This window comes from Pholcus phalangioides, unplaced genomic scaffold, assembly GCF_987345545.1.
Source record: "Pholcus phalangioides strain wild (caught in Gottingen) unplaced genomic scaffold, Ppha-v1.0 ptg000010l_1, whole genome shotgun sequence".
NCBI classification, from domain to species: Eukaryota; Metazoa; Arthropoda; class Arachnida; order Araneae; family Pholcidae; genus Pholcus; species Pholcus phalangioides.
Window position 1 is genome coordinate 28,457,329 of NW_028301603.1, and position 18,897 is coordinate 28,476,225.

The 18,897-nt window shown below is 43.4% G+C and overlaps 2 protein-coding genes across 2 annotated transcripts in view; both read right to left on the bottom strand.

The window, feature by feature from the left end:
* The window catches only part of LOC149081217 (equilibrative nucleoside transporter 1-like), a 44,487-nt gene extending 34,075 nt beyond the window's left edge, over positions 1-10,412 (bottom strand). Inside the window, exon 1 of the mRNA XM_089238042.1 lies at positions 10,085-10,412. The gene's annotated coding sequence lies outside the window, so the exon portion shown is untranslated. The remainder of the gene's footprint in view (positions 1-10,084) is intronic.
* LOC149081219 (uncharacterized protein F54H12.2-like) lies at positions 1,835-3,118 on the bottom strand. Its single transcript, XM_089238308.1, has one exon. It carries the CDS (start codon positions 3,116-3,118, stop codon positions 1,835-1,837), a length of 1,284 nt encoding a protein of 427 aa, XP_089094434.1.
* Positions 10,413-18,897: the final 8,485 nt, after the last annotated feature.

Below are 18,897 nucleotides of genomic sequence, written 5' to 3' on the forward strand. Positions count from 1 at the left end.
ACCGCTCGGTGACCATTTGATAACATTTGGGTAATCTTTAAGGTGACTTATAATTTTTCCCGATATTTCACGGTGAGATTTCGGTAAATTTAACAATATATCAGATGATGCACTTTTCTTCAACGGCGGTTTACTGAGATCGCGCATTTTAGGTTCTTCTTCTTCTTCATCGAAACGGTCGAGTGGCGAATTGTTTCCTAAGGCAGTATTCCTCTTGTTCAAAATCTGTTGATAAAACTTTATTTTAACCTCGTTCGGTAATTCACTGTTCAGTATCTTCGCCATTTCAGTATCTAGTTCCGTAAGCTGCGGCTCTTTAATAACATGGCGGTTCATTCTATCTTCTGGAACAAGTACCATAACTTTTTTAGCGAATTCCATGTCCTATCAGACTTGAAATCAAACCGATTGCAGCGGGTAAAAGAACTTGAAGGAAACCACCTTTTTGTATGAGGATCTTTCTCTTTTTATAAAGAGGTGTTTTCCTCTTTGCTAACGTACGGAGCAAACCTTTATACTTTTGAAGTTTAGCTTTTTGGAGGGTGGATATTGGGATATTACCATGCAGTAAATTCAATGCACATTCACAAACGGTTTTGATGTCAGAATTTGGTAACCGCTTCAATAATTCTTTACGTTGTCTTTGAGGACATCCGCTTAACAATCTCAGCACTTGTTGCTTCCTCGCGGACATATCGTTGAATAAATAGTGTCGCTGACGTACCCAGTCTTTTAACGTCTCGGTTGATAGACATACTGCGTTTGCGTGGGTAACACGTTGGTGCGTAAACGCATTTTTTCATCCGTTTCTTGCCTAAGATCGATCGATAAATATGAATACGGAGATTTCGTTGCATCTGCGTAACTTTCTTCGAAAAAATTTAATTTCGTAGGATACAACTGTCTCCCCAAATGGGTGATTTGGTTCAAATCCCTCCGGTTTTTAAACAGGAAAATATAATGCGCGTTTAGCGTTATTTCCCGCAGTTTCTTATGAAAGAAATTCTGAGTTACAAAGATAACCGATAAATTTCGATGGTGGCTATACTTAGTAAATAGCTTAACCATTTTCTCTTCTCCCGATAACTCTGACATAAAATCATCGAAAATCAGTAAGGCATTGGAGACTCCCTCGAAATTACAATCGTCTCGGAATTCAACATCTCTAATTTCCTCGTGCAGTGGCTGAGATTCTCCGTAAAACCATATCACGCGTTTCGGTAAAGGTTTGATAAGCCTTTCACGATGTTCGAGCAGACCCTTTAAAAAATATGTTTTCCCGCTACCGCTTGCACCTGCACAGACGGCAGTGAATGGATGGTGTAACGTTAACGGTTCCATCGTGAAAAATGATGAGACATGAGTTGTGCAAATCAATTTTATTAAAAAGAAAAGTATTTTCTTACAAAGTTAAACACACGTAAATCGTTGTTCACATTGAAGCGAGATACAATAGAATTCATACTTTCACCCATACATTTACAGTACACGTAATAAATAACATAATAGCCACAAACTTGGGTATCAGCTGACTGCAGCGCCACGTCATTGTAGGTGAGTCGTTGATATCTTCTCAGGAATTTCGTGATATTACCTTTCTGAAAGTTTGAAGGATGTCTTCCGAATGAGTCAAAAAACTCCGCGGTCAAATTGTCATGAAGATATATAGCCAACCAATGTGTTCCAGACTCTGCACTGGTATCTGTGTTAACGATCAGAGCTGTAGGATAATTTCGTATTCTCGAAGGCAACGCGTCACTAGCGTAAACGTTCCTGAAAACTTTTTTCGTTTTCGGGTCTCTGCGGAGTGCTCGACGAATCTGTTCGGAATCCATCAGCCAGAGAAATCGCACAATACACTTCTCGATTTTGTTATCTCTATAAGGTTCTGAAACTCACCATATATGATTACCGAGATGGTTTTAGGTAGTGCTTTCGCAAACTTTAGTTCCACACGTAGATTACTATGTTTCACCAAGTGTAAGTGTCCGCAGTCGCTCTGGTCGGGGAGTAGGGAGAAACAAAATAGAGTGTAACCACTATGAAATTCTTCTCTGGTTATGTCTATGCCACGATCTTCCTCGACTCGAAACAGGTTATTGTAGGCTCTTACGGTGTTTCCGGTCTCAAAGTTAGGCTCTAGGGGTTTGTGGGGGACTGGTCGACCATCAACATATACGGAGACGAAGTTGAGATCGTAATGCTTGAAATCGAACGGGTTGCTTCTAAATGTACCGTTGAAAGATTCATTGTCAACTAGGCCGATGATAACTCGTTGAGGCATTGCACCCAGATACACATTGTCTTGGACGAATGACATGCTTCCCTGTGCCACAGAGTAAACCTTACAAAGTACTCTATTGATAGGGTATTTCGCAGTGGTCTTCTCCAATGCTTTAGCATGCCCGATGGCAACAGCTGGGTTAACTCTCACCTTCCTTACAAAGAGGCTGGCATGATCTATGTGCACGTTATAATCAGCTGTCGAGGATATTAGAAAAAACGATGGTTTCGAACGCACTAATCTAAGTTTAACATCTACCAAGTTGAGTAACAGTCTTTGTTGAAAAAAAAGTGAACAGTGTACTCTTCCCAATAGGTCGTAAGATCTGCTGTTTGCAATGTGTTTTGACCGCTCTTTCATACCTTCGTTATTTTCGTGGTCGGCCATGGAACCTGCAGTGTCCTTGTGGAAACCTTCCATAGTGAGGGGACCCATCTTCGCATCTCGACCATAGTTCAGCAAAGTTTCGATATAGGCTCTGTAAGGGTAGGTGTGAGACGAATTCGTGATATTCCTACCATTGAGAGAGACGTCCACTTGGGAGAAGAGGGAATGTAGCGGTAGATTCGCAGGAGAAACTAGGTCGGTATCAAGAAGTGGTTTACCGTCCTTCTTTGTGACCCTCAACTTGACGTGTAGTTGTGTGGAAGATAGGTCTATGTAATCTTCGGTGCTACCTGTAATGTTGAACTCAATCGGACCGTCTTTAATACTGGAAAGTGGGAGAAATTCAATCCATTCTCCACCTTCTATGGCGGTTTGAGTAGGGGGTAAAGCGAACAAATCTACTTCGCTTTTGAGACACTCGGGTGAGTTTGTCATGATGAGAGCCATCTTCTCAATCGAAAATATCGGGTGCTGTTGCCTTCCTAGCTTTCTTACGAATGACGTTTTTTCTCGCTAAGCGTTTCCTTTTATGTCCTCCGAGCATTGTTTTAACTTTCGTAGAAGCTTTATCACTCAGCAAGCGACCAGCCTCTTTTGCTCTTTCCACCGCAGCTGTTTTCAAATCTCTACCTTGTACGACGTCATTGGCAAAATCTACACCTGACCTGAGAACCTGACGGCCAAGAGCCTTCGCTCCTTTTTTGAACAAAGGCATAGCCGATCGGAAAAGGGAGCTGAATATTGAACCGAAACCGTAACCCCGTTGCAGTGGTATACCCTGATAATATCCAAGACCTTGACCCGCTTGGTTGACGTAATAATCAGTTACGCTGTCTATACAACAGCGATACGGGCGGTAAGACATCATAAATGTTTCAGTCGGAAGTGGAGTTTAACTATCACCTTCCCACGTTCAAATGACACGAGATGACCTGTGTGCGTCCTTATATGAATGTGAACTGTTTCAAAACTCCTTCGGGCTAGAGGGATGTAGTGACCCCTCTCGAAGGCTGCGTTGACGATGTCGCCATCGTGTCCTTCGGTTTTTACGATTCTTAATAACGGGGCAAAGGTGTTGCCGACAATCTGCGGTTCGACTATATCACAATAAACGTACAACAGATGAAAGTCTAGTTTCGGATCAGCCGTGAAAGGCCCCTCTATCATCATTCCTTTTATCTCACCGGGTTCAAAACCTAGATTCTCTGCTATTCCTGTATGTAGAATTAACTTAGCACCTTTCCTCGTAGCCACCTTCACTTTTTTCGTGGTTTTGTTGAAAATCAAATCAATATCTTCCTTTCTAAAATTTCTCGTCATCACCTTAATCAGGTCTGTGGTACTCTCGTAGAAACCACAAGGGATGACACCTTTTTTTATCACTCCATCTCCAGAATTAAATTCAAAGCTGTTAGACCGTTCCGTTATGTTGTGGAAAGAATGGGGAAATATCAGCTCTGATAGAGCTACTTCCATATCCGAATCAAACTCTAACGCGCTGGGGAGTTTTGTGACGAAGTTGGAAAGGGTGTTATCAGGAAAGAAATTCATGCTCGAATCGCTTGGGAGCGTTAAGTAGAACGAAGCCATCTTGTTGAAATGAGTAAAGATGGATTGAGTCGCTGTATTTATATCCATGATATAAACTTTTCTGGATAATGCATCCACTTTACGAGTAGCTCTGTTTTACCTTGCCTCTTCCTTTTTCTTAGAATTTTTTCTATAGGAAAGGTGTCTTCTAGTGTGGTCTTCGTCATTTCATGTTCGTAAAATGTCCCTTTAATTTTTTCACCCATCAAATCTTTTAGTCTGTAGACGGGTATCTCCCTCGGTATGTATTCATCCACCACGAAAACTTCATGTGTAAAATTAGACTCGTATCCCTTTTCAAAAGGGTGTTTCGTACGAGAAATACGAACCTGGTCGCCGATAAAAAACTTTTGTTTTACTTTTTTAACCTTTTTCTTCCCATAGAGGTTGTCCCACACCCTCTTTTCGTTTTCTTTATTAACTTCGGTAGGACTCATCATTATACTCCTGTGAAACTTATTATTATACCCAAAAACCAGATCTTGTAACACGTCTATGTATCTATGCGTGTTATTTTCTGTGAAGTATCGCCACATCCTCGATTTCAGCGTTTTATTGAACCTTTCTGCTATCGCAGCCTTTGTGACGTCATCCTCTGTCGTAAAGAACTTGACCCCTTTTTCCTTCAGAAACTTTTGGAAGACCTTATTCTTGAATTCGGTGCCTTTATCCGTTTGCAGAACATGTGGTTGCCTTTCGACAAATATTTGATCAAACGCTTTCACCACGCTCCGCCCCGTTTTGTCTTTGAGCGGGATGGCCCAAGCATATTTAGACAACACATCAATACACGTTAAGATATACTGATAACCGTCGTTGTATTTTACCAGGTTTCTCATGTCAACTAAATCAGCCTGGAATTGTTGATTCATTGCACCAACTATAATACGGTTCCTGGGGAACTTTTTTCTTCTTTCACGATGGAGTGTGTAAGATTTTTCCCCTTCTAACCACTTTCTTATTTTTGTTCGAGAAAATTCCCCTTTTAGAGCTCGATATAATGGTTCGACACCACCATAACTACCCTCACTCTTCGGATTTCGGTATACATCTTCCATTTTTTTTTTTTTAATCGGAGTGAAAGTGGAACACGGGTTCATTCCTCTTTTATAATGGGGGGGGGGATAAAACCGGGACCTCCTGGCGCGCATGCGTACATCGAACGCCTTTTGCGCCTATTTCCGGTCCTAGCCTTGACTGTACTAAGTCCTTTGTTCCAGTAACCCCCTTTTCCCACTACTTTTAATATTGACACCTCCAATATTCTAATCAAACCTTCTCATTTCTCTGTTAGACTCAATCATTCCCAAAAATTACAGCCCATCTTTGCCTCTTCAGATTGTCACAAATTTAGCTTTTCCCCAAGAACTATTATCGACTGGAACAACCTACCATCAAATATTGTAGATTGCACCACGATTTCCGAATTCTTTCGTACCATCAATTGTCACTTTCGCCATGTATAAAAATTCCGCATTCTCTTGTATAGGCCTCGGTCAATCAATGTTGAATAAATAAATAAAACTGGGGGACAGTATTATATATACACACATCATAATATAATATACATTCGCTAAAGTATATAAAAAAATAAATATATTATCTTAATCATGTACTAGTTGTTGAGCGTTTGTGAGGGTTGATTAGCCAGCCAAACCGCACCATGATGAAAGTCCTCGTATTAAGAGATTGAAAGAACCGTCATCTCTGCATCGAGCACCGTAGCTCGCTGTACGAGCTCATCCTCCGAGCACCATAGCTATATCTCACGGGTTGGTTTTCCAGCTTCGAGGCACGAATGTGAGCCGGTCTCTCATTTGAAAAAAGTCTCTCCGCTGAGAGTAGGCAGGCCTACAACACGATACTTACAAAACATGAAAATTCCAGCATTTCCATCTTTACTTCAGAAAATGGAAGCCATATGGCAGCATGAACACGAAACAAACGCAACTCGACAACGTAAATACGTGAGGGGCCAAGCATACACTCAGAACACACACATTCCGGCATGTGCCGATTCTTTAGAGATTCCGTAGAGGAATGTATACGAAGTGCCTAAAAAAAAAAAAATCAGCTGCTGTAGACGCTGTTTCTACTCGTGTGCTACACATTTCAATCAGTTCATGCGCTCTCAACTCATTTAAATTCAAAAGCTAGCCTATTAGCACGCACGGAATCTTATGTTGTGACGTTCACATGCTAGCTGTTACTCGTACGCACTGCTTTTTTCAGCTACTTCGTTGGGCATTTTGTCTGTTGCGGCCTTATGTACCGAACAAAATGCATCTCCTAGAAACTTTCGATCAACTGGTGCATGTCGGAATATGCAGTGTGCCATCGTTAAATTTGCTTGTTTCTTTCAAATTCAGCGCAACCCCGGTCTATCGTCACGGGCAATTTACTACCGAATGAGTTGTGTCGGAAGCGTGCATGTCTTAAGAGTGCATATACATCACCGTGCCCTCCCCCCAGACTTTCAAGTCTATCTACTCCTGTGCTTACAGACGCAATCTTTATATGCGCAATCCTTATCTGCTGACGCGTCCTTAGGGCGAGACGGAGTTCCTCCACACATTGTAGTGTGTAACACATTTTACAGAAGAACGTGTCAACAGCCGACACTTCCCTAATCTATAACCTTCCCGAACCTTAATCCATGCGATTTTTGGCTTTGGGGGCATTTGAAACGTCTAAGTCGCGACAATCCAAGAACTTCACCTCACCTTAAAGGCAGCATTTCACGCCACGTGCTGAACATTTCCCCGCACACACACTTCGGTCAGTTGTGGAAAATGATGGGGGAACATGTTTTGGCAATTGTTAAAATTGTAAACGTTTGCCTAAATGTCTAATTTCTTAATAAAACGCCCTCTGGTGGCGACATGTGCATCTACCCCCCGAAACAAATTCCCATCACTTCATGAAAACAATTTTCTGATAACTGGTCTCGTCTGTAGGCTACTTTAAAATAGGATCCTTTAATTATGGACGCCCTGTATATAAACAGGCATCATCATGCCGCCGCTCCCCTCCCCCACAGACTTTTTAGTCTATCTCCGCCGATGCTCGTGGCTGCGTCTTGTCCAGGGTCCCCCATAAGTTGATACCAAGCTCTTCAAGGGGGGGGGGATTTTCCACCCCCCCTCCCTCGTCTGAAATAAATTTAAAGTGAGCAAAAATTTTATCGTTCGATCTGGACACCTCCCCCCTCCCCCATTGTCTTTCTTTCAAACGGATCACAACTCCGGTCTATCGCCTAGGGCAAATTGTTACCGATTGAGTTGGGCCGGAAGTGTTAGTGCGTGTATACTTAACAGACTTGGTGAGTATATATTGTGTGTGAATTTGTAATGCTGCCATCCACATTTCAAATTGTGAATTGAATGTAATGATTGAATATTTGTGCCGTTGTAGGCCTGTCGCTCCCTGTGGCGTGACTTTTCAGGGTGGATTCACATCTACAGACACACGGCGACCTTTTCTTTGACATAAAATCGATGCACGTATTCGTATATATCGTATCGTGGTTGCGCAGCGCAGACAGATATTTTAAAAGAATGTATGCCGCGTCTGTAGATTTGAATCCAGACCCTTAACGGGGAGATCGCATCGCGTTTGCGCCTCGAAGTCGGGAACCACAAAAAAAAGATGAGGACCCGTGGGGCAGGAGTGGATCCGGGGGATGGGTCAAAAGCCGAATTAAATAGGAAAAATTAGTCTTCCCGTAAAATATACGGGACTCCAACGAGCTCACACAATTCCTCCCGACCTGGGTCAGTTGCTACCCGGAGCTAGAGTTCAGAGTGAGCTTCTTTCTTGCGGGGGTTGTATGCGGGGCAGTCTCAATTATCAGAAGTCCCCGAGCAAAGTTGTGTTCTTGGACCTCATGCTCAGCAGTAAGTAACAGTTAATATATACTTAGCTACTTACTCGCGAAGATCAGATCTCATCGTCTAGGTCTTCTATGGGCACGATGCCTCCGGGGATAGCATGGGCGGAGATACGGGGGTGGGGGGGCGTGGGGTCTATCTCCGCTTATGGGGGATAGGCGCCCTCCGGAACTTAGGGGCTGAGTCTATTTGATTCCCCCATATAAATTTTGTAAGGGGGCAGCTGTGAGACTCTTCCCCCCCCCACCCCCAATAATTTCTGAAAAACTATGAAATGCACCTTCCCTCTCCTGCGTACTCGCTTGAGTCCCGTATGTGCGTGCCGACCAGCACTTTCAGGCCCCCCCCTCCAATGCATTCTACATGTCGGTGCCCGGATGGGCCCAATGCGTTGAAATGTTGTAGGTTCTATAGGTAGCTGTGCTGGATTCTGAAAGTTATTACCATGCCCCCCCCCACCCCACAATCTGCAGTAGAGCCCTAGACTGGGACCTTTGGCGGACTCCCCGTCTGTAGTGAATTTATAGCGTGAAAAAAAAAAGTGATCGTACCGGGGGGCCCCCAACATTTGTGCATAAGGGCATATAGGCTTTTCGAATGGGGGATGGCGGGGGCGGATTTTCCACCTTAACCTTTCCGCGTATGCTAATAAATTTTTCGGGGAACGGGGAAGAAGACCGCTCTCTACCGCCCCCCCCCCCAGTGTTGGCCTATTTCTCTGTGTGGTCCATGTTAGTCACGTTTTTACCTTCCATACTTCACGCGAAATCTTATTTCTTCAGAGCAGAATATTTTTTTTTTTCACAGCTCTCTAGGCCCCCCCCCCCCCCAAACAACCTTTCGTGGCTAAATTTTCACCTGATTTCCACCAGTGGGCTCTCCGTAGAGCATCCTAAGACCGCAAGGGGGCGGGGCATAGGACCTTAGGTTGAGGGCCACCCACTAGACCCCGGGTCTAGAACAGTGTACGGGTACCACAAGGTAGAAGCGACTGCTCAAGTGGATTCATTTGGATATTAACGTTATAGCAGAGTTTGACAGTAGTATCAAATTTCACTACGGTAAAGAATTGCGAAAGGACAGAAAATTAATGGATATCCAAAAACACCGTTTCCGCATAGACGAGGTGACCAGTGCCTTAACTGGGGGGGAAAGGTGCTCCGGGAATTAGTCTTCAGGGGATATCGAATTTTAGTTGAAACAAAATACGCCGTCGCAACATCAACTTCGAGTGTGGGGGGGCCCCCTCCAGAAAAACTACCCTGACTATGTTCGGAGATACTGGTCCATGTCCCCCCCCCACCCCCATGAAGGAGCCAACTCATGAATTATTGACATCATCATCGTGCCTCCCCTTTCCCCTCCTTAACTGTTCAAGTCTGCTCTCGATTTGTGATCCTAGACCAGGCATTTTCACCACGGTGCTCCCTGAAGTACCCAGAGCGCTCGATGCTCGTGTCCGATTTCGTGCTCGCCAACGTTTCAACTCCTTGGAGGAACTGCTTTCAAGGATTGAACCCATTGTCGTTTCATGCATTCGTGTTAAAATTTTCCATAAGGGTGCTCTTTTAATGATGGGTATAGGCAGTTCTCGCGACTGGGGAAAGATTGAAAGCCTCTGCTCCAGACCCTTAAGTTACGGCCCTTATTTCAAAGTACCCGAGTGTCACACACGAACAAGGTACGATCGTGGCTCAGTCGCTACCATAGGCGCCGGAACATAGGGGCGAGGCTATTTCAGCCCTTCCTTCCTCTTCCCAGTAATTTCTGAAAGAACAATGTAATGCACTCTCCCTCTTCTGCTTATGCTCTTTAGTCCCGTATATACGGGACAACTTTCACAGGCGCCCCCCCCCCCTATATTTTCTTCATGTCGGCACCTGTGATTGCTACTAATTAAAAAATTATCGGTATAACATTATAAACAACTTACTTGACAAGATGTTACAGGTAATGATGATGATAATTAGTAATAATATCAATAACAACAACAGTAATAGCTGTTGACAAAGGGAGTGCGCACCGACTACGATAACAGATGCGACGACGATGACGATGTAAACATAACCAAACAATTCGGGTGTCAAACGGAACTCACTGAAAAAAAAAAAACACCACCACAACAACCCCTTATCTGACCAAATATTTTCAAGGCAATGGTTTTATATACCGTTGCTCGTAGATGGCGTGGATATCGGTCGGCGTTTTATATGTTGTGTGGCATAGATATCGCTATGTCACGGTTATTTTTTTCCCGTGATGTGGCGGTGGTGGTTGTTTTTTCCCCCCTCTTGCCTTATCTCCTTCATTATCTCTCTCTTATCACCACAGATTATTATTTTTCTCTTTCCTCTCTGAATATTTTCAAGATCAAAAGGATGGTTTGGGAGAGGGAGTGACCGTGCGTTTCCCCCGTGTGTTCAAATAAATAAAGATCTTTAAAGTGTTCACTAATCGCCGGAGATGATCGATCAGTATGTGTTCGAACAACAAAAACAAGATTGCGATGTCGTCGCTAAAAATTGCATTTCCGCCGCGATTTCTTTTTTTTTTTAAAATCCCCAGGGGCCTGTTCCTCGCATGGGCAAACGGGGCACAACAAATTTTTAGGGGCCCCCAAAGCTGGCTGCCTTTTGTATTTTAAACACGGGTTCACATGCTTTCTCTCCCACTCCCTACTCATGCCTCATCTTAAAGTACTCTATATCAGGGTTTTCCAACGTGAAAGTGCGCTCGCGCGGAACCCTTAATGATTACGAGTCTATTCCGCGGAACCCTTATTAACAAATGTTGGATATTTGTTCAATATACAGGGTGCCCCAAAAGTTCGCATTCTCCTTGCGGAACAAGAATCGAAATTTGTAGTTATGAAAAGTGTTTAAAAATATGTATATACTGTATATTTTTGTGAATTGGCACATAGTTTGACCATATGTTCCATATCTTAGGGGCCGTTCAAGTATTGCGTAAGCAAATGTTTAGCCATTTTTGACCCCCTCCCCAGCAAAAGTCTGCAAAACGCTGACCATCTCCCCTCCCTCGTCAGCAAAATTTCGTCATCAGCTCTGCCCCTCTGAATCCTAACTAATATTTTCATGAAGGGTGGTTGGTGACGTAAGCATTATCCAACCCCCCCTCCCCCCTTGTCACCAAAAGCCAGCAAATCGGAAACCCCCCCCCATCGATGATGACGTAATACGTGAACGGCCCCTTACGGGACCGAATTATTTTTTCCATAATATGTGGCTATTTCGTCGTTTTAGTTAAAATGTTAATTTTGTCAAGCTTGATAAAAAAAAAACACTCACTTTGAATCGTGAATTCGTGTTATTTTAACATAAGCTGCAAATACAAATGCAAGGCCAAAACAGGCAAAATGCCCAACGAGGTGGCTGAGAAAAGATGCCCATAACAAATATGGATGTCATATATTACTAAAATACAGCAACCCAACTAAAAATGCAATCAAAAAATATTATAAACAATATATACATACATAACAAAATATCATACAATGCCCATAATGTATGTCTTATTCCAAGTGTGGATAGAGCTTCTCGATTTACCCTAACGTGTTTATCGTATTTCATTTTAAACGTGTCGATTGTGTTAGAATTTACTACTCCCTGGGGTAAGCTATTCCATTTATTAATGTTCAGAAAAATTCCCTACGATACTATAACCTAGAATTGTCCCTTACCAATCGACACTGGTGTCCCCTTGTAAAAGCAGCCGATTGACGGTGTACTAATAATTCATGGTCCATCTCGTTTAAAATTTTGAGCACTTCGATCATATCTCCCCGACACCTACGTTCATCTAATGTAAACATATTCAAAAGATGAAGTCTCTCTTCATAACGTGTAGAATTAGTCCCGTGTGCCAATAAGGACATACGTAGCTCTTCTCTGCACCCCTTTCAATTAAGTCTATGTTCTTCTGTATGTATGGTCTCCAAAACCTTACAGCATACTCCAGTCCAGGACGAACTAAGCCTCGAAAAAGCGGAAGAATGACTTTAGGAGAACGCGAAAAGACTTTTTTGAAAATTTGACTAAACAGTCTATTCGATTTTTTGGCCCCCGATGAACAATGTTCCGAAAACCTAAGCCACTCGTCAATGAGAATTCCCAAATCGGTGACCCTGGTTGCATCCGGGATAGTGATACCATTCAACTCGTAAGAGAACCGTGGGTTGTTCGAACCAAAATGAATGACCATGCACTTGTCAACGCTAAACTTCATTCTACATTCATTTGCCCATGTTCAAGTGGGTCTGGAGCAACTCTCTATCGCTTTGATTCCCAACTACCCCATTAGCTTCACGTCATCTGCGAATACAATCCCATCGATACCCTGATCGAGTTTATCGATAAAAAGTGAAAAAAAAGTATGGGACTTCTTCCTTGAACAGGACACTTCCTTGAGGAACTCCACTAGGACAGAATTCCCCGTTCACCATAACCCGTTGTGATCTATCTCTCAACCACGATTCTATCTAATTCAGCAAGAGAGAGAGAGAGAGTTGCCTCAATCCCAATCTCGTGTAAACGCTTCAAGAGTTGGATACCATGTTGGATCCGATCGAATGTAAGTACATTTTCATTGATGTAAGCCTTACATCAATGAAAATGTCGGTGTTTTCTGATTCCGAATGGATTTTTTATGTTTCTCACCGAGAAGTCCGTACGCCAAACGTTTGGCGTGCAGACTTTCCTCAATAACAATGTGCTGTTTTATCATCATATTGGTTTTTGTAATAGTTCTTCTATGAGAAAAAAGCACCGGCAAGGACAAAAGAGGCCATCGAACACACGACATCTCTGAGCATCTTGTGGCACAGTTCGCGAGTATCTTACCGACCTGGGCTACCATATTCCACCGCTATATGTGAGTACTATTCCACCAAATATCCACGGTTTCTTTCAATCAAGACAACTGATACATACTTTTTTTTAGAGTACACGTTCTCGAAAAAAAAAATCAAAATAAAAAATTGCTTCAGGTGAAACATCAACAATAAAAGTTTCGAAGCTGTCAGGGTTCCGGGATTTTTGAGGTTCCGTCACTTTTGATTCCGTGGAACGCAAAAAATGCTCTTGCCTTGTTGGAAAACCCTGCTCTAAATATATAGGGGCCATTCAAGTATTACGTAGGCAGATTTTCAGCCATTTTTGACCTCCTCCTCCCCTTCCTTGTCAGCAAAACACTGACTCCCCCTTCCCCCCCCCCCGCCAGCAGCTTAGAATATTTCATATCCTCAAAAAGGGGTGGTTGATGAGGTAAGCAACCTTCAAACTCTCCTTCCCCCCCCCCCCTGTCATCAAAAGTCAGCAAATCCGAAACCCCCCCCCCCCGATGCTGACGTAATACTTAAATGACCCCATATAAGGCCCCCCCCCTCCCCAAAAAAAATATAAGTATATTTTTTATATTAGTTTTTTGCGCGAGGACTTTCGAAGTATAATCAGACAATATCCTAATTCATATTACAGAAACATCCTTTAACCTGATCCTAGGCAACACCTTCTATATAGCTTTGACGTCACTAAGTCGTCCATTTCACCTGTGGCCATTTGGATATAGCAGTCTAACGTAGGCGAAATCTTTATTTTTTTTGCAGTATAGTCAATTATACACCCATCCTTCGGGAACGCTTCGATATCTCTCTGAGATGGGAATCGGGGTGTGTCCGGTCTTCAAAGTGCAAAGCATAGTCAATGACTATAGGTAAAATGGACGACTTCAGTGACGTCAGTGAGGCATTCTGCTGTAGAAGTTGTTGTCCTAGGCCGAACACACACACACTCGAGAGGCGAGCGGAGAATGCGACTACAAAAGAGGAAATACATCGGGGTGAACTAGAGCAGTCTTTTCCAAATTTTCAGCCCCCATCGTATGGTTATTATATAACTAACAAAATGCCCCCCCCCCACTTTCAGTAAAAAACTATCCCCATCTCCCCCCTCCAACTTTGCTCAACCAACCTTTAGAGTTGTATCTGTATATTGTATCTGTAGATGCTTTAAACCCGCTTTTCCGGGCCCGCATGGACAAGTCAAAGCCACCCTTAAGGGAGAGGATGTGCGAAAGGTGCGGTCGCACCGGGCCCCGCTCTCACGGTAACTTGTTAGAGAGAGGCCTTCATCACGCACACCATTCTTAAATTATTTCCTGCAATAATTTTCAATTTTCATCAACTCTGGAAAAATCCCCCGTTATTTCTTATTTTTCATCAACTTTACTGCTTGCTACCACTACTGCTGAACCACACATGCAATGCATCTCGTCCATATTCCTCTGCGGAATTTCTAATGAATTGGTACATGTTCAACTGACTGTGTGTGTATGTGTAGTGAACCGGACGTTAAGTTTGTTTCCTGTGCAATGCTTGTTGTGTGTAGTGCCGTCAATTTTTCTAACTATGAGTGAAGTGTAATGATTGAATAATTGTATTGTTGTAGGCCTGTTGCTTTTTCCGTGGCGAGATTTTTTGACGTGGAGAGATCGACTCGCATTCGCGCCTCGAAGTTGGGAACCCTTCATCAACTCTTCAAATCTCCCGTTAATTGTAATTTTTTCCCCATTAATTCTGAATTTCCAACAACTCTGGGATTCCCCCCCGTTAATTATGAATTTTCATCAACTTTGGAATTTTTCCCCATTAATTCTGAGTTTCGAACTCTTGGAACCCCCCCTCCCCCCGTAAATTCTCAATTTTCATCAACTGTTAAATTGTTTCCTATTAATTCTGCTTCCGACTCTGGGACCCCCCTCCCCCCATTAATTCTGAATTTTAATCAGCTCTGGAAATTTTTTTTTGCCGTTAATTCTGAATTTCCATCACTTCTGGGACACCCTTCCCCCCCCCCCCGTTAATTCTCAATTTTCATCAACTGCGAAATTTTTTCCTATTAATTCTGTGTTTCCAACTCTTTGACCCCCCCCCCCCACCATTAATTCTGAATTTTAATCAACTCTGGGGGGAATTTTTTTTTTTTCACCGTGACCCCCCCCCCCCCCCGCTTATTCTAAATTGTCATCGATTATGGAATTCTTCCCTGTTAATTCTGAATTTTCATCAGCTCTGGGATTTCTTTTAATTCTTAATTCTAAAATCATTTCAGGTGGAGGGGGAGGGGGGGGGCATGGCCTCCACAAGGGGTAGGCTGACAAGGCTCCAGGCCTGGGCCCGGGAGGATTTTAATCATTTTTTGTTTTTTCACGCTATAAATTCATCATAAAAGGGGCCCTGTGAAAATCTAGTCGGGGGGGGCCCGTAAAAGATCCCAGCCTAGGGGCCCTGCTTAAGGATGTGGGGGCCATGGGGGGGGACTTCTCACTACGGCTCCAGGACCAACTCTATAAGGGGTAGGGACCCACTTTGGGGGGATGTGAGAAAGAGTGATTCCCCCGGGGTATTTTCAAAGATATTTTTCTTCCCAAAAAAGATCAAAGTGAACGGGATGTCTAATAATGAAAGAAAAAATCTGTGGTCTCGTGACATGGTTAATAAGGTCACTGACGTACTGTATATGAATATGGAAAACTCCATGTACTATATAAATAATGGAAGAAAGAGTATGTGGTGTGTCGACCTCCTACGCTTAATGATTTCGATCGTAATTGGATCTGCGCATTCACGAGATGATGAGTTTGGATTTCCCGAACAGAATTCCTGATTGAATCGTCTGAGATTTCAGTCAGTGGCCTCCGAATTCATTCCCGTCGAAAACGTGGCCATATCAGGCTTCTCGTTTTACTCTCGACTGCATTTTAATCAGTAGCAATAAATTCACGTCGTGAGCGTCCCCTATCTTGTGTGAATCGAATTACTTACATTGGAAGTCGTACGTGTCACATTATTGTCACCCGAGCGTTTTAAGAAAATGTATTGGAGTCGTTACTCTCTCTGCGGCACATACAAATTCATCACTAGCTGCCTCTAAGATTTAGGGCATACGTGCTAAACCCTTTGGCCCGCGGGCTATAGACGTGGCCTTCGGTGCCATCTAGTGTGACCCGCGACCTCAAACCTAATTTTCTAAAAACGGAATAAATGACACATTTCCAAATCGCTCAAATGATTCGCGGCACACTTCCTGATCACTTAGGTGAAGCTCACGCGCTTTCAAATCGTAAAAGTGAACCATGGTGCAGTTCCACATCGTTTCAGTAGCGTGCGGCACATTCCCACATCACTTGGGTGACCTGCGGCACAGACTAGAAAGACTCGTGTTCTGTGGCATGTCAACAGATAACCGCAACACAGTTCCAGAACACTTAAGTGACCCGCGGCACATTCAAGTGCATATTTAAAATCACTAGTGACCTGCGGTTCAGTTTCGGATCGCTAAAGTAGCCTCGTGGCATATTTCCAGTTCACTTAAGTAACCTGCGGCGCGTTTCTATATCACTCAACCGGCCGCGGAACGTTTACATATAACTTAAGTGACCCATGGCACATTTGAAATCACTTAAGTGACCCACGGTGCAATTCCAGATCAAGTGGCGTGAGGCACATTCCGAGATCATTAGTGTGACCGGTGGCATATTAACAGAACACTTGAATAATCTTGGCGCAATTACAAAACATTTAAGCGGCCCACGGCACATTTTCAGACCACCTAAGTTACCCGCGGCATATTTACATATAATCGCGGCACATTTGTGGACCACTTGAGTGTCCCGCGGAACATTGCCAGATCACTTAATTACCACGACGCGTTTTCGAATCAGTGATGTGGCCCGCATTCTCCTAAACGTTGAACAACTTTGATTCGAGGGGGGAAAAAACGATTCTCAGCTTTACTTCGACGAGGGGTTCTTAACCTTTCCACGGATCGTACTGTTTTCATTCACGCGTTCAGTGAGAGTTACTATCACTCTCTCTCTCTAGAGCTTTTTGAAATCCTAGGCTGACTCATCCGTCAACTTCGAATGAAAGCGTGACTTCAGTATTATTGCTATAGCCAATCGCCGTTTCCTATCTTGTTTTCTTGCAACGATTATAGGTGTCACTTTTAACAAAAAACCCTGGTTTTTTTTTGCCGCTCCAAGATGGTGGACGCTGAGTTCGCCCGGCTCTCCAGGCGCCTTCGCTGTTGCCCATCCGATACATCACCTGAAGCGGCCTTCCTTTGTAGGCAGGCCCGGTGCAAACTTTATTTTGCCGCCTCCACAACTTAAAAATTCAATAATTTTGTAACGGTGTTCTTTGTTCCCACCTCAAATTGCTGCCCCCATAAAATTTTCCGCCAGGGGCAGTTGTCACCCCTCCCGCCCTTCTCTAGTTCCGGCCCTGTTTGTAGGCACCTTAAATATCATAACTCAAGTGAACTTAGTGAAGGAAACTGAAAATTCTTAGAAACACTATAAAAAAAGTGGTTTAAGGAAACGTGTCCCCAGCTCCAAATTTCGCTCATTCTATATTTCGTCCCCGGTATATTTTGCCTCTGACGGGACCAAGTGACTGACCGTATAATGGCCAAGTGAGTTGGTGAATGACCGTATGAATGACGAAGTAAGTGAGAGACTGTATGAGTAGGGGAGTGATAAAAAAATTCATTTATAACTTTTCACTGCCACGCAATTCACCGACATAACAGTTCGTCGACAAAGTCAAGTAGTGAGCGAGTGGATGAGTAAGTTAGTGATTGGTCAAGTGAACCTGGGAGTTCGTAAGTGAGCCACTCATACATACGGCCTCTCACTTTATCGATCACTCAGTCGGTAAGTCACACGCTCAGTCGGTCACACAATCGCGTACTCACTTGTTCACCCATATGGTCACTGAGTCGCTCCTTCACCTATTCATTGGTTCAGTCATATATGGTCACTCACCTATTGACACGGCTACTCACCCACTCGGTCTCTCATGCGGTTACTCTCAAAAACAGTCATTCATTCAATCGCCCACTCATTCAGTTGGGGGACGAAATGTCAGAAGCGAAACATCGTAGACGAATTTTCCGGATCTCATTAACCCTTTTAAGCTGCACAGCAGAAATCGCTAAACCCCTTCTAAACAGGGCCGTCTTAAGAGCATCATGGGCTCCCGGGCCAATTGATTCCACTGAGTCCCTACCTGTGACAAATTCTCAAAAAATTCAACTACTCATTTTTCTGACGTCCCTTTTCTCTTGAGGTCCCCGGTCGGGCCCATGCGTTAAGGCAGCACTGGCTCAAAATTACATTTTTTTTTTTTATGAAGTAGGTTTTCTTCCAATTTTCAGCAAGTGCAAACTTGAGAAATCAGCTTTGGGCTTGTCAAAGGGGCCGTTCAAATATTACGTCAGCAAATGTTTAAACATTTTTGACCATCCCCCCCGTCAGCACTGCCCCCTACCTCCTAACGCATATTGGTGGGATCAGAAACATACGCGGGAGGGGAGGCATAAGGGGCTCGTGCGCCTTTCCCCCACAGACGCAAAAAAAAAATTTTTGTAATGTAAAAACATTTACAAAAATTAAAATTTCGAAAGCAAATACCTTTATATGTTATTATAATCGATTTCTTTTAATTTCAATGCTATTTGAAGGCTATGAACTCAAACTTTCAGAAATTCATTGTGACCTACCCTTTCAGCCATATATGGTAAACCCTTGACCCCCGGACCAAATGTAGGCCTGAAGGTTATCTGATGTGGCTTGCCCTCTCAAACCTATATTTTGTAAAAAATGAACTAAGCGGCACATTTACAGGTCGCTTACATGACCCGTGGCACAATTCCAGGGCATTTAAGT